At 36.8% G+C, this 24,988-nt stretch overlaps 2 protein-coding genes across 2 annotated transcripts in view; one reads left to right on the top strand and one right to left on the bottom strand.

The window, feature by feature from the left end:
- Positions 1-1,842: 1,842 nt before the first annotated feature.
- LOC117339448 lies at positions 1,843-20,743 on the bottom strand. Its single transcript, XM_033901027.1, has 6 exons — positions 20,654-20,743; positions 14,678-15,581; positions 11,819-12,874; positions 9,341-10,089; positions 6,899-7,116; positions 1,843-5,840 (listed from the first exon to the last, which is right to left on the bottom strand). Exons 1-6 carry the CDS (start codon positions 20,732-20,734, stop codon positions 5,768-5,770), a joined length of 3,081 nt encoding a protein of 1,026 aa, XP_033756918.1. The 5' UTR covers positions 20,735-20,743; the 3' UTR covers positions 1,843-5,767.
- Positions 20,744-21,530: 787 nt separating this feature from the next.
- LOC117339446 (insulin-degrading enzyme-like) overlaps positions 21,531-24,988 on the top strand; it is a 37,374-nt gene continuing 33,916 nt past the window's right edge. The window contains exons 1-2 of the mRNA XM_033901026.1: positions 21,531-21,686; positions 23,425-23,612. Of these exons, the coding sequence (XP_033756917.1) occupies positions 21,616-21,686; positions 23,425-23,612 (259 nt within the window). The 5' untranslated portion in view covers positions 21,531-21,615. The remainder of the gene's footprint in view (positions 21,687-23,424; positions 23,613-24,988) is intronic.

The following is a 24,988-nucleotide window of genomic DNA, read 5'->3' as shown; positions in this document are numbered from 1 at the left end:
TGATGATATAGTTTTATGTCTAGTAAGGAACGGTGCAAGCCAGTTTAACTTTGATTTAAAGATCATCTGAAGGATTCACCTGTCTGTTAGTTGTGGTATTGGGTTTGAAACATCATACCATTTCTTCTTCTTATGCCCACATTATAATATACATAGGGATACTCTTTGGGAATTTCTTCACAATCAACAATACTTAACCTTAACATGTTATTGAATGGATCGACGGATCTTGTTGATGATGAAAATATTCACATCCCAGATAATGTAATTTAATTTCTAAATAAAACAAGGAAGCTGTGATTATACCTATACAAACTCAGATTCATCATTTACATAGTTATATAATACAATGAATAAAGGGATATATGTAATCACACTATCTGTCTATCAATCTTATAATCGCCTGTCTGGATTTGTATACCTCTGATATTGCTAACATACATGAATAGTGTCACTATGTACCTGTGTTGACTCATTTTAATTTCCTACAATAGGAAATATACACCTGTTTACTATTATATAGTCAAAATTCACCAGTTGAGTAATATTAATACCAAATATGTCACTATGTACCTGTGTAAACCATTTCCTATTTTGTAATGTAGTAAATACAATGTATATACATTGATTTGCACAATATTATTGACATACATTTACACTGACATTGTGTACTTGTGCTATTTAGTATTTCCTATAGCAGACAACATACACCTGTTGAGTAATATTATCACCATACAATATGTACATGGATGCCACCATATACTGTACCTGGATGCCACCATGTACTGTACCTGACCTGGATGCCACCATATATCATACATGGATACCACCATATACTGTACCTGGATGCCACCATGAACTGTATCTGGATGCCATCATTATCATGTGTGTACACTATCAAATTGTACCTGTGTAAATATATATACTGAGTTGAATAAGGAATCTTAGTAATTATTATAGTAATTATCACAGTTGGTGAGAACAATTACTGATTCTATTCCTCAGTACATACAATCATGATACTAACTAATACCATTATATTATTTACATGCCTTAATTGCATTGTTGAACATTGAAAGAGTAATGGTGACTTACAGGTACTCGAACAATCTTAATAGATAATCTTTGTATTCTAAATCCTAAATTTATATGCCGTAGGGAGATGAGTCATTGATCAGTTCATTTAATACTATAAGATAAATAATCAATTAATATTACAATATTTAATACTTCTGGTGTATTTACATTGTATAATGCAATTTGTATATAAATATGGCTTAAACATCTCCAATGATAGTCCGTTAGAATTTCATATTGTTTTACTTCTGTTGCATCTATAACATGTTGTGACAAGTTGTTCCAGGCATCTACAACAAGGGTGACTACTGGTATTTATAAAATGGACATTACAGTCTTAAACTGGTTTTGAGCAAACACTTGGTCTCCCTCCTGTGGAGTAACTGGGCACTAGTATTTCTTTAGTTTACAAATTGTAAAATAATATTATCACTATATATTATTTACAAATGTTGATAAACTCTATATATATACACTGTATATATTATATTTTTCATTCTTGACTAAAATAACCAGATTCACTCATTATTTGTAATAAATATACTAATGTTCTTGAGAGAACTTTGATATAGCCTTAGCCTGATGTTCAATCCAATTGTTTCACAATAAAATATGTTGGAATGAAATGAAAATGATCTTTTGGGAAACCAAATGGATGAAGAGGTGGAAGCTTCCCTGACTGTACTCTGTTGACAAGCTGACCACTATATTGTACAACATTACACAGTACAGTGGATACAAATAAATATTTATATTACTATCATCTACAAAAAATAATGATTTATTTCAGTGTTATATTATAAAATATATACCGGTACAGCTTAGTGTGATTCAAAGGACTGTCAACGACAATTCCATAGCACTAGTGTGCCCATCATGACGTCATAATTGTAGGCACCCCATGCAGGCATGGAGGAGAGGGTGGACCAGAGTAAGGCAGTTCAATGCTCCAAATGAATGAAAATATTAATTAAAACAACACAAATTAACACGAGTTCTGCTCTAAAACAACACTTATTAACGTTAGTTCTGTTCTATAACAACACAAATCAAGATGAGTTCTGTTCGAAAACAACACAAATTAACATTAAATCTGTTATAAAAACTACACCAAATAACATTAGTTCTGTTCTTAAATAGCACAAATTTACATGAGTTCTGTTCTTAAACAACAGGTACTGACTGTAGGTCGGTGGTTTTTCTACGGGTACTCCGGCTTTCCTCCACCTCCAAAACCTGGCACGTCCTTAAATGACCCTGGCTGATAATAGGACGTTAAACAAAAAAACAGACAAATCTTAAACAACACAAAATCATCAGTTCTATTCTTAAACAACACAAATTAACATTTGTTCTGTTCTCTAAAGCAACACAAATTAACATTAATTCTCTTCTTAAATAACACAAATTAACATGATCAGTTCTATTCTTTAATAACACAAATTAACATTTGTTCTGTTCTAAACAACACAAATTAACATGAGTTCTGTTCTAAAACAACACAAATTAACATTAGTTCTGTTCTAAAACAACACAAATTAACATTAGTTCTGTTCAAGAAACAACACAAATTAAAATTAATTCTGTTTTAAAAACAACACAAATTAACATCAGATATCCTGACAAACAATTGAATACTGAAATAAACAATTGAATCAAAATTTGTTCTGGGAGACATAGCTTCATATCAGGATCATAATGTATTCCAAGTTTCAAAGAGATTGGTTGAAAAATGTCGGAGGACCATGCCAGACGAAAATGAATACTAAAATAAACAAAGAGCAATAACTTTTGAAAAAAAATCATCAAATCAATTTTTTTCATGGAGACACAACAACATATCATAACTATCAAATCTACATTTTTTTTTAAAGAAATCGGTCAAAAAATGTAGGAGGAAATCTCAAAACAAAAAAAAAGAAAACTTTAAACTTAAAAAAAAAAACAAAAAAAAACAATGGCAATAACCTTTACAAAACTAGTTTCATTGGAATTCTTTGAAGGAAACTTCATATCATGATCATAATGTATACCAAGTTAAACAAAGATTGGTAAAAGAATGTGAGAGATTGACAGACAAATGAAAATTTAAAAGGCGAAAAAATGTACATGTATGTATTAGAGAAAGTGATTTACACACTGCAATGATTTTATATATACAAGTGATCAATATCAATATAAATATATCAATAACTGATGTATCTATATCTACAACAAGTACCTAGTGATAACAATCAAACTTGTAACATTGTGGGAAAATGGTGCAAATTTTAGTTCTTGCAAACAAAAATAACAATTAAAAAATGTTGCAATTTGCTGCACCTCAAACACAAAAAATTGCTGCTTAGTATAAGCTATGAACTGCTTACATGTTATGCAGCCAACTTTATATTCATATATCAATTACTAATTACTACAAATTAATGTATAACTAAGCCAACAAGTCAAAGGATATTCCTAGTCAGATAATAGTAAAGTGATAAGTGACACTTCCAACCAGATATATGGGAGGTGATAAGTGACACTTCCAGCCAGATATATGGGAAGGTGATAATTGACACTTACAGTCAGATATATGGGAAGGTGTTAAGTGACACATCCAGCTAGATATATGGGGAGGTGATAATTGACACTTACAGTCAGATATATGGGAAGGTGTTAAGTGACACATCCAGCTAGATATATGGGGAGGTGATAAGTGACACATCCAGCCAGATATATGGGAAGGTGATAAGTGACACTTCCAGCTAGATATATGGGGAGGTGATAATTGACACTTACAGTCAGATATATGGGAAGGTGGTAAGTGACACTTCCAGCCAGATATATGGGAAGGTGATAAGCGACACTTCCAGCCAGATATATGGGAAGGTGATAAGCGACACTTCCAGCCAGATATATGGGAAGGTGATAAGTGACACTTCCAACCAGATATATGGGAAGGTGATAAGTGACACTTCCAGCCAGATATATGGGAAGGTGAAAAGTGACACTTCCAGCCAGATATATGGGAAGGTGATAAGTGACACTTCCAGCCAGATATATGGGAATGTGATAAGTGACACTTCCAGCCAGATATATGGGAAGGTGATAAGTGACACTTCCAGCCAGATGTGGGAAGGTGATAAGTGACACTTCCAGTCAGATATATGGGAAGGTGATAAGTGACACTTCCAGCTAGATATATGGGGAGGTGATAATTGACACTTACAGTCAGATATATGGGAAGGTGGTAAGTGACACTTCCAGCCAGATATATGGGAAGGTGATAAGCGACACTTCCAGCCAGATATATGGGAAGGTGATAAGCGACACTTCCAGCCAGATATATGGGAAGGTGATAAGTGACACTTCCAACCAGATATATGGGAAGGTGATAAGTGACACTTCCAGCCAGATATATGGGAAGGTGAAAAGTGACACTTCCAGCCAGATATATGGGAAGGTGATAAGTGACACTTCCAGCCAGATATATGGGAAGGTGATAAGTGACACTTCCAACCAGATATATGGGAAGGTGATAAGTGACACTTCCCGCTTGATATATGGGAAGGTGATAAGTGACACTTCCAACTAGATATATGGGAAGGTGATAAGTGACACTTCCAGCTAGATATATGGGAGGTGATAAGTGACACTTACAGCCAGATATATGGGAAGGTGATAAGTGACACTTCCAACCAGATGTGGAAAGGTGATAAGTGACACTTCCAGCCAGATATATGGGAGGTGATAAGTGACACTTACAGCCAGATATATGGGAAGGTGATAAGTGACACTTACAGTCAGATATATGGGAGGTGATAAGTACACTTCCCGCCTGATATATGGGAAGGTGTTAAGTGACACTTACAGCCAGATATATGGGAAGGTGGTAAGTGACACTTACAACTAGATATATGGGAAGGTGATAAGTGACAATTACAGCTAGATATATGGAAAGGTGATAAGTGACACTTTCAGTCAGATATATGGGAAGGTGATAATTGACACTTACAGCTAGATATATGGAAAGGTGATAAGTGACAATTACAGCTAGATATATGGAAAGGTGATAAGTGACACTTTCAGCCAGATATATGGGAAGGTGTTAAGTGACACTTTCAGCCAGATATATGGGAAGGTTATAAGTGACATTTCCAGCCAGATATATGGGAAGGTGATAATTGACACTTCCAGCCAGATATATGGGAAGGTGATAAGTGACACTTCCAGCCAGATATAAGGATGCTTTTGTGATATAATACTCTACTAAAGAAACAAGGTTCATTCTGAAGAGCTCAAACTGAAATCTCACACAGGCATGGTTGACAGCATTAAATATATTATGATATATACATGTACATTTTATGAACTATATATAATACTAAAATCAACAATTTGTATTATATATATATAGAGAGAATTTACATGTTTACCTCCACAACCAAGAGGTATAATTTTATTATTGCAAAATAATTATTGGAAAAACAAATTAATCAATGCACAACCGGTATGTAATCAAGCATGGAGACGTAACCATTGCTCCTTAAGAAATGATGATAAAGTGCCTTCATTAAGCTAAACTAAGCTTTCAACAACACTGAAACTGTAATTTTATGATTATACTGTATACCTAGGGTATTGAAATGTTTACAGTTGAATGTATGATGTATATAGTAGGAGATGATTTGGTGAGGCTTCTATTGAACTACAAGCCTATTCCTTTGGCGTTCAGTTCATCAGTAACACGGTGAAGGTAGTCGCTGTCTGGGTAGCCGTACCTGTAACAAAGGAGGTCAGCCCACATCAGATTTTGGAGAGGCCAATAAACTTCGGAAACCTTTGGATTAGAATTAAGGGTCTTAGCTCAGTAGAGCAATGGTATTTAAAATATAACAATTAGATATTTTTGTGGAGAAGACAGGATCAAATATAAAGATCTTTAGATAAGTTTCTTTTAGATTTATTTGAGTATTTTCTTTATAATTATGAAAGATTGAGTTTTATTGAAAATATATATGCCTACATATGTGCACATTAAAATAGGGTCTCACATCAGAAGTGTCCCAACCTAAATAGAGTGTGATTAAAATCGGGTCTCACATCAGAAGTCTCCGACCTGAATGGGTAGGAGAGTGTAATAATGTAACGGGAGCTTGGGACGACATATCCCGACTATAGCTGCATATATATACATGTATATCTATCCCGACTTAAGCTTCTAGATGATCGTAAAGTGGTTTGACGAGTATTGAAGACCAGAAGAGTTGTATAAGGTTCGCTAACTCTAACGGAGATATTTATTTACATTTTGATATTTACAAACACTAGGTTTGTCTGGTAATCAGATTTGTACGATTGCACAGTATTTATAAATATAAGATAACTCTATTATAAATGGCCGGATCAACCGGGACTTTTAATTTTACCCCTACCTTTTTGCTTGGAAGTCCGAAACAGAGTAACCGAATTCTTAATGCTCACGGCTTTTTATATTCCCAACTCCCCTATGCACGTGCAGGCATTCCCAACCAATGGACTACGTCCAAAAGGGGGCGTTGCCTGCACACACTTACAATTAGCGCCAAATTAGCAATCGTAAACAAAAGCCGTGGCTCTCCCCAATTTCGCTAGTATAAAGCTTACTAAACCTACACAAATCTGATTCCCATCACAATAATATAGGGTCTAACATCAGAATTATGCTGACCTAAACTGGAAGGAAATGTGATTAAAATAGAGTCTAAAATTCAAAGATAGGCTAAGGTCTGTATGTTGGTCCAAATACTAATTCATTCATAAAATATACCATTACTATTAAGATGAATCGATTACCAACCTTTCTGGGCCACCATCCCGATGTGTCTTGTGGTGGATGTCATTCCAGGTAACTACATTATCTTCTCCAGTTGTACGTGACTGACCTATGGTGAAAGTCAGTCTTTGTTCAAAGGCTTCTTTGAGCATCTTGAGAACCTTGTGCCCCTGTGAGTTGTCTGGAAGGTATGCCTGTCGATTGAGGCCCCTGTAGCTCTCTCCAGGATAAGGATGTTCATCCTGTGTCAGGGACAACAACACTACATGTACATGTGTACCCACTTCAACACATATGTGTTACCTTATATGATACTACATGGAGCACCAGGTCTTATCATAACTCGCCTCAACACAAACCCAATATATGGAACACCCAGGTCAGATCACAACCCACCTCAACACATACATAATATATAGAACACCCAGGTCAGATCACAACCCACCTCAACACATACATAATATATGGAACACCCAGGTCAGATCACAACCCACCTCAACACATACATAATATATAGAACACCCAGGTCAGATCACAACCCACCTCAACACAAACCCAATATATGGAACACCCAGGTCAGATCACAACCCACCTCAACACATACATATATATAATATATGGAACACCCAGGTCAGATCACAACCCACCTCAACACATACATAATATATAGAACACTCAGGTCAGATCACAACCCACCTCAACACATACATAATATATTGAACACCCAGGTCAGATCACAACCCACCTCAACACATACATATATATAATATATGGAACACCCAGGTCAGATCACAACCCACCTCAACACATACATAATATATGGAACAACCAGGTCAAATCACAACCCACCTCAACACATACATAATATATAGAACACCCAGGTCAGATCACAACCCACCTCAACACATACATAATATATTGAACACCCAGGTCAGATCACAACCCACCTCAACACATACATAATATATAGAACACCCAGGTCAGATCACAACCCACCTCAACACATACATAATATATAGAACACTCAGGTCAGATCACAACCCACTTCAACATATAAAGAATATATATATAGTGAACACCCAGGTCAGATTACAACCCAATCCAACACATACAAAATATATGGAACACCCAGGTCAGATCACAACCCACCTAAACACATACATAATATATAGAACACCCAGGTCAGATCACAACCCACCTCAACACATACATAATATATAGAACACCCAGGTCAGATCACAACCCACCTCAACATATAAAGAATATATATATAGTGAACACCCAGGTCAAATTACAACCCAATCCAACACATACAAAATATATAGAACACCCAGGTCAGATCACAACCCACCTCAACACAAACCCAATATATGGAACACCCAGGTCAGATTACAACCCAATCCAACACATACATAATATATAGAACACCCAGATCAGATCACAACCCACCTTAACACATACATAATATATATATAGTGAACACTCAGGTCAGATCAAAACCCACCTCAACATATAAAGAATATATATATAGTGAACACCAAGGTCAAATTACAACCCAATCCAACACATACAAAATATATGGAACACCCAGGTCAGATCAAAACCCACCTAAACACATACATAATATATATATAGTGAACACTCAGGTCAGATCAAAACCCACCTCAACATATAAAGAATATATATATAGTGAACACCCAGGTCAAATTACAACCCAATCCAACACATACAAAATATATAGAACACCCAGATCAGATCACAACCCACCTCAACACATACATAATATATATATAGTGAACACTCAGGTCAGATCAAAACCCACCTCAACATATAAAGAATATATATATAGTGAACACCCAGGTCAAATTACAACCCAATCCAACACATACAAAATATATGGAACACCCAGGTCAGATCAAAACTCACCTAAACACATGCACAATATATGTGGTTCCCAGGTCAGATAACAACCCATATCAACACAGTCAGAATATATATGGACCCCTATGACTTTGAAACTTGAATAAATTTGGTAGCCCTTCATCCCGGCAAGATGCAGGCCCAACACCATGTCCCAGGACCTCTTGGTTATTGAAAATAGTTGTGTATAGAGTTGAACATATTTCACTCTGTGACCTTAATCAAATGGAAGTCAAGGTCATTCATTTGAAAAAATTGGTAGCCCTCCACCCAAGAATTCTACAGGCCAAATACCAGGTCCCATGGCCTCTTGGTTATTGAGAAGAAGAGTTTGAAGATTTTAACATCCTTGCACCACTGCGACCTTGTTTGTAGATCAAGGTCATTTATTTGAACAAAGTTGGCAGTCAGGCTCTTGGCCTCTCTGTATTCAGAAGAAGTTGCTAAAAGGGAAATGTTGACTCCAGACATCTGGATATACGGATGTTACATGAAGAACCACAGATGTGGATCACTTACCTATGTGATTTTGACTTTGCTACTTACATCTTGTGTGCCGTCTGGAAAAATGTAGTTGATAATAAATGTTCTACTTTGTCCATATCCAGGCAGAGGTTTGTCATCAGTGTAGACAATGGCGGTCCCATGAACTGGTTGATCACCCTGTACAACTGTATACACAGTGGCACATACAGGACACACTGGCTTCTGTTGGAATGATTCAGAAATGCAATCCTTGCAGAACATATGACCACATCTCTTCAGTTTCACCGGATCATCAAAAGTGTCCATACATATAACACAACTATCTTCGTCCTCATCCCCACCTGTGGCACCCTTGGAAGCACCTCTATATGTACTGGAGTCACCACCCAGTATCATCATGTTGCCTTTCTGTTTTGGCACTCTGTTCACAAACTCATCAATATCTAATGTCCTGGAGGAGCTATATCTGCTGCTCTTCCATTCCTCCAGTTTACGATATCGTTCTGGCTGAAACTTGCCCTGAGAGTTTGTTTTCTTTGACCTGGTATCAGCGATGGAATCATAGCGACCAGAAGCAGTAAATGAAGGGTTGTTTACAGGGTGAGGTGATGGAGGCAGGGGTCTCTTTTCCATTGACTTGTTCATCTGTTTGTGAAACGTTTGCCTTAACACATTGACAACCTCTTCTCTCATGTCGACCAGATGAACTTCCATCAAACGGATCTGTTTATTCCTCCATGTGAACTCATCAATGGCACTAAACATGACCTCAGAACATCTCTCAATGTAAAGGGTGGTTTCCAGGGATCCTTAAATATACAAAGACAGACAGGATAATGGTACATTATATAACATGAAAAATTAGATGGAACTTGAAGCAGCAGCTTTGAGAATACCCCACAACATGAAACGTTCATAGTGTTTATACTTTTTTGTACTTTCATTGCTTAAGTGATTGCTATGGAACAGTGAATATTGTTGTACCTATTATTGCTACATTATTGTTTCATGGGCAAACCAATAAAGTTTGTACTCACAAAATAATTTGAAAGCTCCAAACCAAGAAAGAAAGTACAAACAAACATTCCATGTTATACAACCCTGCAACTTATTGCGAATGAAACCAGAACTGTCCCCAGGATGGCTGACTAATACCCACGCAATCTGCACGAGTCAATGGTGAATTGGAACTGTTGATTAGAGGCTAACTAAGATAACCCAGTAATGTAGTGACCAGTTGCCATAGCAACCATAATTTTGAAAAAAAAAAGAAAGTGGCATGCACATCTACACATGGTCCTCTATATTTGTGTGAAGTTTCATTGAAATCGGCCCTTCGGTTTAGGAGGAGTTGTCCGGCCAACTTAAAGTTATGGTTCTTAACAGAAAACCTGTTTATAGTGACCAGTTGCCATAGCAATCATAATTTTGTGAAAAATAAAGTGGCATGCACATCCACACATGGTCCTCTATATTTGTGTGAAGTTTCATTGAAATTGGCCCTTCGGTTTAAGGTGAGCTGTCTGGACAAACTTAAAGTTATGGTTCTTATCAGAAAACCTGTTTATAGACCAGTTGCCATAACAACCATAATTTTGAAAGAAAAGAAAGTGGCATGCACATCTACACATGATCATTAATATGTGTGTGAAGTTTCATCGGAATTGGCCCATCGGTTTAGGAGGAGTTGTCCGGACAAAATGCGTCTACAGACGGACGGACGGACGGAGGGACGGACGGACGGACGGACAACCTGATTCCAGTATACCCCCCTAACTTCGTTGCAGGGGTATAATAAGTAGTGTTCTTCATTCTATCATGTTACTGGCAACATATCATCCAGGATATTGTTGCTATTTAGAAGTTCAAATACATTTTTTTTTAAATTATCCAGTTTGCCTGTTATATTGAAAGCTGTGAAGATCTTTAACCCAAAACAAAGACTACTGTCTTTCATCCTAGCATATATTACTGCTCTGACTGCTAGGTTTTATCCAAAGACTATGGAATTAACTTACTTCTAGCAGCTGATCTTAAATGATTTTGACTTTTGATATGTCTGTAAAGTAATTTTAGAATAGACTGATGATCACACACATGAAATGACATATTAGCAGAAATGTTCCAGAATATTATTTTTCCTGTAGAGTTCAATCTACATATTGTAATCATTCCTTCCCCCGACCCACACTCACTGTTTACTGATCCCACACAGCAAACAAAGCGGATAATCATATGTGGGCCTACAGGGGCATAAAACGCGGATAATCAATCATATGTGGGCCTACAGGGGCATAAAACATAGGCCAACTAAACCCTCTCAACTAAAAACTAAACTTCCTTGTTTTGTTTATTTATTTCAAATGTCAGTGGTTTTTGGTTTTTATAAATTATAACATTTTGGCCTCTAGAGAGATATCCTGAAACCAATGCTACCACCCCCCCCCCCCCCCCCCCCCCCCCCCTCTTCAGATATTAACATTCTACCACCCTGAATTTGAATTTTTAAAACACATTCACCAATGGTAAATTTTTTACCTGCACCAGGAATGGACATGGCCATCTTCTTCAGTGCTTGCGACTCCTTGGCCTTCTTGTTGGCCTTCTTTTCCTTTGTTGGTAAATTGTTGGCTTGTTCCAAGACTTTTAATACAACATTTTTCAAAAGATGAAGTTTTTCTTGTGATGGAGGAATGGAGGGTGAGAAGCGCCCCATGATAATGTGATATATGCATCGCAAATGTTTCATTTTGTTCGGTTTTGCTAAAATAACATCTCCTTCTTTCTTTATCGTGAGCCAATCTTTGAACTGTGCCCAATACGTTGAACCATTAGCTTTCTCTATAGCCTGAGAAATTGTTCCCTTATGCTCCTTACCATCTGTTGCCACAATGGCATCAACATTCAAGGTAACAATATCTGTACAATGAAAGAAAACCTTCAACTGTCCTCTGAAAATAAAAGATTTTGTTCTCTCTTCAAATACACAAGATTTGTAGTTGTGTGGTCTTCCTCTGCCTTGCTGATTCTGACCTTGAGTGTTACGTTGACCACCACCATGACTGTGAGTGTAACCTTGACCATCACCATAAATTTGTTTTTGACCTTGACCATGTCGACCTTGTTTACTATTCCAGTCCATTTTGTCTTCAGACCGATCCTGATTACCATGTCGACCTTGTTTACTGTTCCAGTCCATTTTGTCTTCAGACCGATCCTGATTACCATGTCGACCTTGTTTACTATTCCAGTCCATTTTGTCTTCAGACTGATTATCACGACGACCTTGGTTATGACTTTGACTATGCCAACGACCCTGTCTACTATTCCTATCTGTTTTGTCATCCCAACTTTGGCTGTAGTTCTTGCCTTTGTCAACCTTTGGGTGTCGAGAAACCAACACATCCGGAGCTAATGCACTGGGGTTCTTTCTCCACTTTTCATAGCAATCAATCACCATGTCTAGAATATCATCCTTGATGTCAATGATGTGAAACTCTTTGAGTCTCTTGAGGCTGTCAGTAGTTTTTGAGAAGTCAACAATTCCCTGGACATACATGGCAGCACATAGGTCAGTGGGTACACCAAACAGACCTAAAATATAGACAACAATTACTACACATTATTCTACAAAGAAAAATATGTATTGGAAACAAGAATACCGCGGGGTGGAACAATATATACATGTACGCCCGTCAAATGCCATAAAGTGTTATCCTGCATTAAAATAAGATTTGTATCACCATAAGAGTGGCTAGCTGACATGCTATAAATCTCACTATTTACTTAGTCAATGTCAGTTTTCTAAAATTTTGAAGGAAAAAAAGTTTCATAGAAATCAATAGAAAAATGTAGAAGAAGATCTCAAGACATGAAGAAATAAACATAGGGCAATAACTTCTGCAAAATTAGACAAATCATTTTTTTTCTGGGAAACCTAACTTTATAATATGATTTTTGCATCCAAAGGTTCAAAGAAATGGGTTGAAAAATATAGAAGGAGGTATGTGGGAAAAATCAAAAACTGAAATGAACAAATTAAGGGCATAAGTTTTACAGCAATTATTGAATGAAATTTCTTTTCAGGCAAATACACCAACATATATTATCATGATTATAAAGCCTACAAAGTTTCTAAGAAATCAGTGAAAAACTGAAGGAGAAGTTCTTTAGATAAAAATAAAACCAAATACTGAAATAACCAAAGGGCATCCACTTTTGCATAACCGCATAATCAAAATTCTTTTCAAAGAAACACAAACTGATATCAAAATTATAATTAATACCAAGTTTCAAAGAGCTAGATCAGTTGTTAAATGTAGGAGGAGACAGCTGCACAAACTAAAGTTTAATGACGATTGGACTGATGACACCACACCATTTTCATCAAATTTGATGGGCGTATAAAAACAGTCTGTTTTTTTCCTGTATATAATGGAAGTTTTGAACAAAAGCTTTCCAAGACTAAAACATGAAAGGACAAAATAAATGTAATAAATAATACATTTGTTTACCAAATGGAATCATCAGAACATCAGCATTTTCTTCTTTTAAAGAAGTTCCTCCATATCATATTTCCCTGGGAAAGTTACTACTATCACGTGTAGGTTTCATCTTAGCCTATTTTATCATTGGTTTTATATATCAGTGTAAAGATTATCACTGATTTATAGGATGTGTTAGTGACTACACTCATTCATAAAACAAACAACCAGTGGGAAAACATCTATTCACAAGTCACAGGTGGCCTTACATAGTTTCCCTCAACCTGTTTCATGATTTTAGCCATTTATAAAAGATGTGAATTTCATTACATGATTAACATATTAATTTGTTTACTCTACATTTCAAATTCTCTTTCCACATATATTTACTATCAATGACTTGGTTTATAGCCCATTGAACAGCCAGGGTCATTTTGAGGTGGGGGTCTCCTTGTAGTAGTTGGTGACTACCTCACTGAACAATATAATACTATTATTAGAGGGTCGTCGCATGCTATCCAATTAGGGTAAAGTGTCTTGCCCATGGACACAACCTATTTCTCAGCTTCCCGAGAAACACAAACCAACACAGATAGGGAGTGAAAACCTTACACTTTGGAACTTTGCCTGAGCTAACGTGATTGACGCTCTAACCAACTAAGCTATCATGGCCCCTTAAAGACGGAAGGAGGATGCTTGTGGAGTCAGTGTTGCTAAGGGAGCAGAGAGCATTTGCCATATCCCAGCAACAGCTTAGTTAAATAACAAACATCTGATAGTACATGGTATAAATAACTGCACAATTTATGATATTTACTTTTGTAAGAAGTGACCTAGTTAAGGACAATGAAATTTCCAAAGGTCAGAAGGACAGTTGTATGGTAGTCTGTGATAATACACTAAGTCTCCTTACCTGAGCTTATGGGAGGCATGGCGACACTTCGGAATCCAAACTCAACCGAGGTTTTCAGTATTTCTATGACAGTGTCCCGGACTTTCTCCACACATTCCACCTTATCATTAAAGTTGTACCACTGTGGACCAACAGCATGCACCACTCCCTTATAATCCATGCTTCCTGCTTTTGTTACTACATTCTTTGTGACAGGAATCAAACCATTTTTCCTGATAGTTCTCATACAATCTTGGTCAAAGTCCCACCCACCTGCTTTTGACAATGCCCCTGCAACACCTGCTCCATTTGCCAGTCGTTCGTTGGCAGCATTCACTACAGAGTCCACATTGAGCTTTGTAATAGCTCCCTTGTAGATTTTTACGGTGAGTCCATTGCTGGTTTGAAAAGTTTTCTTAATGTCTTCTGGGGAGGCAGTTCTACCTCCTTGTGCTATTCCTGCACCAGCATCTGGGTAATCACGTTCAGTAATGCTAGAATTAAAGTGTCGATTTGCTCTGCTGTTTGGCTTTTGATCATTTCTTTCCGAGGAAACCATCAATTTTGTTCTAGCTTTGTCAAGATCACCTTGGTTTTTAGCATAAATTCTGATGATATCTCCCTTACTTCTAGAAGGAATACAAACCACTCTTACCTCCTTATTCAGAATTTTCAATATTTCTTCCCTGGATTTTGTTTGACGCTGACAATCTATAACATCATTTTCCAGGTTTTGTAAGAGTTCCTGCAGATGATCAACATCATTTTGACATCTTCTTTCACTGACAGATTTACAATAAATATCTACAATTGGTCCTTTCTCTTGTACTTTAACAGTCCAATCCTTTTCTTCATCGTTTAATTCTTCATTAAAAATGCCAAGTAGCTTTTTTGAGTCATCTTCATTAAACTTTCTTAATAATTTCTGAAATATAAGGAAATCACTACTGTAAGAGAAATATAGTCGTTTAAGTTTAAAATCACAATACTAAAAACATTGCATATATAATGGAATGATCAATATTCATTTTATGTTAAATTCATTTTCATACAAAATGATCAGGAAATTGGATCAGTATTGATGGTATTAAAAACTATAAGCTTTGTGTCCAAGATATAAACATAATTATGTTTTCATAAAACTATATCAGACAAAATCTGTTTTAGAATGATACTACATGTATGTACAGTTGCATAGACTTTTACAATCTGAATCGGACTAACTCTTAGATAACAGGACAACTATCTGACAACATAACCACTACTAAACATCATTACAACAAAATTACAACAGGTCATCAGGGCAACAACTGAACAACAGGTCGCCAGGGCAACAATTGAACAACAGGTCATCAGGACAACAACTGAACAATAGGTCATCATGACAACAACTGAACAGGTCACCAGGGCAACACCTGAACAACAGGTCACCAGGGCAACAACTGAACAACAGGTCATCAGGGCAACAACGGAATAACAGGTCATCAGGGCAACAACTGAACAACAGGTCATCAGGACAACAAGTAAACAACAGGTAGCCAGGACAACAACTGAACAACAGGTCATCAGGGAAACTATGGAAGACAGGATGATTACTGAATGACAACTACTGGACAACTATTCTGAACAACATTACAACTATTGGGAAAAGGACAAATAAATGACAACAGGACAACAAATGGACAACATGATATTTACTAAACAACATTAAAACTATACTGAACAACAAGAAATCAGGGCAATTATTGGACAACAGGTCAATTACTGGACAATAATGACAACTACTGAACTGCTAATTAACAACAGGGCAACTACTGAATAAGGATGAATACATAACAACAGGGCAGTTTCTAGACAACATGACAATTACTTGACAGCAACGACAACTAAAGGACAACAATGACAACCACTGGAACTGGACAAATACATGACAACAGGGTGACTACAGGGCAACTACTGAATAAGTATGAATACATAATGTACAACAGGGCAACTACTGAATAAGGATGAATACATACGTTACAACAGGGCAACTACTGAATAAGTATGAATACATAAGGTACTACAGGGCAACTACTGAATAAGTATGAATACATAAGGTACAACAGGGCAACTACTGAATAAGTATGAATACATAAGGTACAACAGGGCAACTACTGAATAAGGATGAATACATAAGGTACAACAGGGCAACTACTGAATAAGTATGAATACATAAGGTACAACAGGGCAACTACTGAATAAGTATGAATACATAAGGTACTACAGGGCAACTACTGAATAAGTATGAATACATAAGGTACAACAGGGCAACTACTGAATAAGTATGAATACATAAGGTACAACAGGGCAACTACTGAATAAGGATGAATACATAAGTTACAACAGGGCAACTACTGAATAAGTATGAATACATAAGTTACAACAGGGCAACTACTGAATAAGGATGAATACATAAGTTACAACAGGGCAACTACTGAATAAGGATGAATACATAAGTTACAACAGGGCAACTACTGAATAAGGATGAATACATAAGTTACAACAGGGCAACTACTGAATAAGGATGAATACATAAGTTACAACAGGGCAACTACTGAATAAGTATGAATACATAAGGTACAACAGGGCAACTACTGAATAAGTATGAATACATAAGGTACAACAGGGCAACTACTGAGTAAGTATGAATACATTAGGTACTACACAGGGCAACTACTGAATAAGTATGAATACATAAGGTACTACAGGGCAACTACTGAATAAGGATGAATACATAAGTTACAACAGGGTAACTTCTGAATAAGGATGAATACATAAGTTACAACAGGGCAACTTCTGGACAACACAACAATTACTTGAAAACAATGACAACTACTGGACAGCTACTGGAAATGAACAAATACATGACAATAGGGTGACTATATGACAATTACTAAACACCAGGACAACTACTGGACAACTACTGGACAACTACTTCATAACAGGCCATCAGGACAACTACTTCATAACAGGCCATCAGGACAACTACTTCATAACAGACCATCTGAGGACAACTACTCATAACAGGCCATCAGGACAACTACTTCATAACAGGCCATCAGGACAACTACTTCATAACAGGCCATCAGAACAACTACTTCATAACAGGCCTTCAGGACAACTACTTCATAACAGGCCATCAGGACACTACTTCATAACAGGCCATCAGGACAACTACTTCATAACAGGCCATCAGGACACTACTTCATAACAGGCCATCAGGACACTACTTCATAACAGGCCATCAGGACACTACTTCATAACAGGCCATCAGGACAACTACTTCATAACAGGCCATCAGGACAACTACTTCATAACAGGCCATCAGGACACTACTTCATAACAAGCCATCAGGACAACTACTTCATAACAGGCCATCAGGACAACTACTTCATAACAGGCCATCAGGACACTACTTCATAACAGGCCATCAGGACACTACTTCATAACAGGCCATCAGGACAACTACTTCATAACAGGCCATCAGGACAGCTACTTCATAACAGGCCATCAGGACAACTACTTCATAACAGGCCATCAGGACAACTACTTCATAACAGGCCATCTGAGGACAACTACTTCATAACAGGCCATCAGGACACTACTTCATAACAGGCCATCAGGACAGCTACTTCATAACAGGCCATCAGGACAACTACTTCATAACAGGCCATCAGGACAACTACTTCATAACAGGCCATCAGGACACTACTTCATAACAGGCCATCAGGACACTACTTCATAACAGGCCATCAGGACAACTACTTCATAACAGGCCATCAGGACAACTACTTCATTACAGGGAAACTACTGAAAAATAGATGAACAACAATTTGAGGACACTGGTGACACAACAAGGGCCTAATGGACCCGAATTGCTCCCCTGCTGTCCAGTGATCCTTTTTATACATAAACAAAATTAAGAACAAGTGTATCAGAGACCAGATATAAGATCTCAGGGTCTCACAGTTATTTGAAAAGGTGACTTTTAAATATTTTGGTCAATTTAATTCTTTCAAACTTCAATCATGGTCAAGGTCAAACAAGATCAAACTTCCTAGCCTTCACCCCAGCATGCTATAAGACAAATATTATGTCTCTGGGCATCTCAGTTATTGAGAAGAAGTCATTTAGAGATTTCAGTCTATTCGACTCTTGTGACCTTGAATGCAGTTCAAGGTCATTCATTTGAACAAATATGATAGCTCTTTACCCCAGCATGCTACAGACCTGATATCAAGTCTCTTGGCCTCATGGTTATTGAGAAGAAGACTAGTCATTAAAAGATTTCAGCCTATTCGACCCTTGTGACCTTGAATGTGGGTCAATGTCATTCATTTGATCAAATTTGGTAGCTCTTTACCTCGGCATGCTACAGACCCAGTATCAGGTCTCTGGGCCTCCTGGTTATTGAGAAGAAGTTTAAATGGACGGCATAAGCTCACTTGCGCTTTGGATCTAACAACTATGCCATGGGGAGAGGGATACTGGATAACAACAACTGTTTATAACAGGACAACTACTCGATAGCATTACAACTGCTCAATAACAGGGCAGATACTTGATAATGATATAACAAGACAACTGATTGACAACAAGACAACTACTGGATTAAACCGGCATCTACTTGATAACAAGACAACTACTTGATAAGAGGACAACTTCTTGATTACATTACAATTACTTGGCAAATACTTTAAACAACAGGACAACTTCTGGAAAAATAGGAAAACTACTGATCAACAACACAACTACTGGGTACAATGACAAATATTAGATTAGAACAATGCAACTACTGGACAACAAGAGAACAATTGCTGGACAGGTGACAACTACTAGACAATAGGATAACTGCTTTACAACAAAACAATATTTTACTGGACAACAGGATAATTAAACAACAGGGAAACTACTGGACAACAAGGCAAGTCAATATATGGACATCTAGATATTAGGTCAACTACAAAACAACAGAACAACTACCAGGCAACAGGACACCTGCTGGACAACAGGACAACTACTGACAACATGTCAATTACTGAATAACATGTCAACTACTGACAACATGTCAATTACTGGATAATATGACAACTACTGACAACATGTCAATTACTGGATAACATGACAACTACTGACAACATGTCAATTACTGGATAACATGACAACTACTGACAACATGTCAATTACTGGCTAACATGACAACTACTGACAACATGTCAATTACTGGATAACATGACAACTACTGACAACATGTCAATTATTGGATAGCATGACAACTACTGACAACATGTCAATTACTGGATAACATGACAACTACTGACAACATGTCAATTACTGAATAACATGACAACTACTGACAACATGTCAATTACTGGATAACATGACAACTACTGACAACATGTCAATTACTGGATAACATGACAACTACTGACAACATGTCAATTACTGGAAAACATGACAACTACTGACAACATGTCAATTACTGGATAACATGACAACTACTGACAACATGTCAATTACTGAATAACATGACAACTACTGACAACATGTCAATTACTGAATAGCATGACAATTACTGAATAACATGACAACTATTACACAAGCTGCCAACTACTAAACAACAAGCTTAAGACTACTTGACAGGACAACTACTGGATAACATGACAACTACTGACAACATGTCAATTACTGAATAACATGACAACTACTTGACAACAGGTCAATCATAATACTGGACAACAGCACAATGGGGCAACTACTGATTGAACAACAGGACAACTACTGAGAACATACATGCACTAAACAACAGGACATAATTTATATGACAACTACATGAACCATTGAGCCACAGGACAATTAAAACTTGACAAATAATTGAAGCACAGGCTAGATATAGGTCAATGAGATATATGATAGTTTTTTTTAATCCGTTTATTATTATCATGTTTGACTTACTTCAGACTCAGCACGGGTTGGTTGTGGTTTCACAATTGTACCATCGTTATCTATTATCCTGAGATTGCCTGACTGAGCCATTTCTATAGTTCACACCTGTAAGTCAAAAAAATCTCTGTCATCTTTAAAGGAACAACCGTGCCGCAAATATCAATTACATAAAAAAATATTTAAGAAAATAGGGTATCATGTGATCAGCTGTCTGCGTTGTTTGGTTTATACATTTCCGCCATGCATAAACTGTAAATTGAAAATAACAAATACAGGCAGTAACAAGAATTTATATCCTTCGATCTATAGAAGTATTAATCTTAATTTTTTTGTGTGTACTCAGTAGAGTATATAGTCATTAGTGTTGTAAGGTCTAATTTGGACCTAAATGACCCTAGTTGTCGATGGGCCGTAAAACATAAACAAACAAAATCTACTCATTTTTGTGTTCTTCCAATGTCGATTAGACTACGACTACGTGACGTTATGCTGTCTCAGAAGCGATAAAAAAAGTCCCTGTAAAAATATAAAGCTATCAGTCAATGTTAAGGAAATGTATCGTACATATGAATATATATGTATGCCTTTACATTCATCAGTTTTTAACGCCCGACGTGCCTGGTCCAACAATCCGCCATCATTAACAGGAATTTAAAACGAAACCGAAAGTAGGTAAACCCAAACAAGAAAAATAAAAACCACGTCATTGAATCGATAATTGAAATAAGTTAAATTTATTGTACTGCACATTAGTACAGTTTTTATGAACATGTGTACTATTTGAAAGCTTGATAAAAATAATTCAGTATTTTAGAAGGAGGCATCAAAACAACCACATTGTTCCGAAGGGTTCCGGACCGCCAATGATTTAACATTTATATCTACGTTAACAGTTCTACCTCCAATGACAGGAGAGTGATCATGATCTCGTAATCATCTGTGAATGATATTGCACAAACACAGATCTGCGTATGCTAGGACTACTGATTTCACAAATTCCAAAGAGTCGCGTTGTGGTGCGGAGCTCGTTAAATTTACAAAGGTAACACGAATCCTAAGGGTTGCATTTATAATCGATTCCAGCTTTGTCCGACCGGGTCTTACATTGTTGCCACCGTCCAGCTGTCCAGACAGTACTCGATTCCAGCCGGGTGGGACGCCCGGGTCGAGATAGGTCTTAGCTTGCTGTCACCGTCCAGCTTTCCAAACAATACGAATGATCTTGATCTGTGAGCATGTCTCCTTCGATTTATTTCTTAGACAATAAACAAAAAAACGTCAATCGGGCAAACATAATTGTTAGCGAGGCTATTTTTTTCATAGATTAACCCGGTTTTACCTTTGACCACGACCAATAGACAAAATTTAAGCAAATTGACCATGGATGTTGACGGGCCTTTAATGATATGAATGAAGACAAAACATTGAAAGTATGCGGCTGTAATCGCCAGACTCAATGACTATTTAATCAGGATGGGAACAAAGTGAGCTGAGAATTTGTTACAGCCTAGCTACAATTTAAGTGTATGTTTAGTTAGTTACAATGTACTGGTTTAATGTCTCCTTCCACTGCATGTACTATGTTCAGGCGACATGTGGGGGCCGGTGGTCAAGTGCCTCCGGTGCCTGTCTGTGTCCCCCTCAGGTGAGTCTTGTCCCATCCAGTACGTATACGTCCACAGGGCCGGACATCTCCCTGGGAAGGACATACGTAGGCGCGGCTAAGTGGTCCTCCTCTGTCTGATGTCAAACTTCATATGTACAGCCTATGTTTGTATGCATGTATATATTATATAAATGTGTGTTTTTTTATGGGATTGGGTGGGGGCTATGTTTCATTTAAAAAAGAAAGATACATTGGATCTGAAATTATCATATGCTTACAGTCATTTTTTCTGACACTTCACAATGTAAAAGAATTGTCACAAGCATTGAAAATTAAATCACAACACATATGATATGCATGTTAATTATATAAGCTTGTATACAAGAGGTCAACCATCACAGGAATAAAAAAGAATATCTTGACTGAATTTTTATGACCTATATATATATAGTTGTATATGAACTTGACTCTTTACCATTGCCTACTAACTACGTATACTAGTCATGTATTCTGTTTCCTGGGTATTTTGGAAAAATCTTATTTATCAATTTTAAACTGGAGAAATTTGACACACAGGTTGTAGTAGGAAACTTTGAAAATTTTTCACATAACCACATATTGTTTTTATGAGTGACAAGCTAACTGGTTTTGAAGAGCACAATGCAAATTCTAGCTGTACATGCATGATGCATACACCAAATTTATCTCTTGCTATAGATTGATCATTTTTATCTATTTTATGTAATATTTGCCATTTAATATTTAATTAGTTTACAGTAATGCTGATTGACCAAATGTGAAAACTTTAAATAAACCTATTGAAACCATTACGTGTATATTTTCCCGTATTTTTCAGGCATTGTATTTATAAAGTAATCATATATAACAATTGGGAATTTTTAAAGTTCATTTTGGCAAAATTCAGGGTTTAAAAATGCAAGGGGAATGGGGTCTATTACCAATTTACCACACCCAGTTATTTAGGCAGGAAAAGGACTGCATGTATTATTCTGCATTAAAACATAAACATGCTTTGATTTTAAGTAAATTTGAGACAATAACTTACCAGTAAGAGATAGGAGGATTATGAAATTTATTTCATTTTTTTTTTTGTCAACATATTTTTTTATGTATATAATGTTTTCTTTCATATTTACACAAATCAAACCATCAGCTTTTCTAGGTGTTTGTCCAGTATGGCGAGCAAGCACGTGAAGACCACCATCCATCATGACAAGATAATAAAATCCCCGCAAGACAAACGACAGTATCGTGGCCTTGAGCTGAACAATGGTCTTAAGGTGATGGTAATCAGCGACCCTGACACGGATAAGTCTGCAGCTGCTATGGATATCAATATAGGTAAGATATCAGTATAGGTAAGATATCAATATAGGTAAGATATCAATATAGGTAAGATATCAATAAAGGTAAGATATCGATTTAGGTAAGATATCGATATAGGTAAGATATCAGTATAGGTAAGATATCAGTATAGGTAAGATATCAATATAGGTAAGATATCGATATAGGTAAGATATCAGTATAGGTAAGATATCAGTATAGGTAAGATATCAATATAGGTAAGATATCAATATAGGTAAGATATCGATACAGGAAACATTTTGTTCGCTGAGTAAGACCAATCTTAATCCGAAACTATAGTATCTATTGCATTCTGCTGGACATTTATTGGTTGTGGTATATTTATATATGTAACCCATTCGGATGTCACTGGAGTGGATTACTCAGACCAGTGTTGTGGTTAACGGTGTGGATTACTCAGACCAGTGTTGTGGTTAACGGTGTGGATTACTCAGACCAGTGTTGTGGTTAACAGTGTGGATTACTCAGACCAGTGTTGTGGTTAACAGGGTAGTTTCATCTAATATAGATGCAGGTGTTCAGTTGGGTTTAGACTACCTCATTCTGATCTATCAGAGTTAACATTACTGCCTTTCATTTCACTCTGTCAGATGGTAGAGTGATAGCTTGACAGCCGATAAGGGCCAAGAATGAGACTATACCTGTTACACCCTGGTGCACTATGTTTAGACTACAGGTAGAGTAGTAGTGCACTATGTTTAGACTACAGGTAGAGTAGTAGTGCACTATGTTTAGACTACAGGTAGAGTAGTAGTGCACTATGTTTATACTACAGGTAGACTGGTAGTGCACTATGTTTAGACTACAGGTAGACTAGTAATGCTTTATGTTTAGACTACAGGCAGACTAGTAATGCTTTATGTTTAGACTACAGGTAGACTAGTAGTGCACTATGTTTAGACTACAGGTAGAGTAGTAGTGCACTATGTTTAGACTACAGGTAGACTAGTAGTGTACTATGTTTATACTACAGGTAGAGTAGTAGTGCACTATGTTTATACTACAGGTAGAGTAGTAGTGCACTATGTTTATACTACAGGTAGAGTAGTAGTGCACTATGTTTATACTACAGGTAGAGTAGTAGTGCACTATGTTTATACTACAGGTAGAGTAGTAGTGCACTATGTTTGTACTACAGGTAGAGTAGTAGTGCACTATGTTTAGACTACAGGTAGACTAGTAATACACTATGTTTATACTACAGGTAGAGTAGTAGTGCACTATGTTTATACTACAGGTAGAGTAGTAGTGCACTATGTTTATACTACAGGTAGAGTAGTAGTGCACTATGTTTATACTACAGGTAGAGTAGTAGTGCACTATGTTTAGACTACAGGTAGACTAGTAATACA

The sequence above is a fragment of the Pecten maximus genome, chromosome 12 (genome assembly GCF_902652985.1).
Source record: "Pecten maximus chromosome 12, xPecMax1.1, whole genome shotgun sequence".
Taxonomy (NCBI): domain Eukaryota; kingdom Metazoa; phylum Mollusca; class Bivalvia; order Pectinida; family Pectinidae; genus Pecten; species Pecten maximus.
This window is presented reverse-complemented; position numbering and strand designations above follow the sequence as displayed.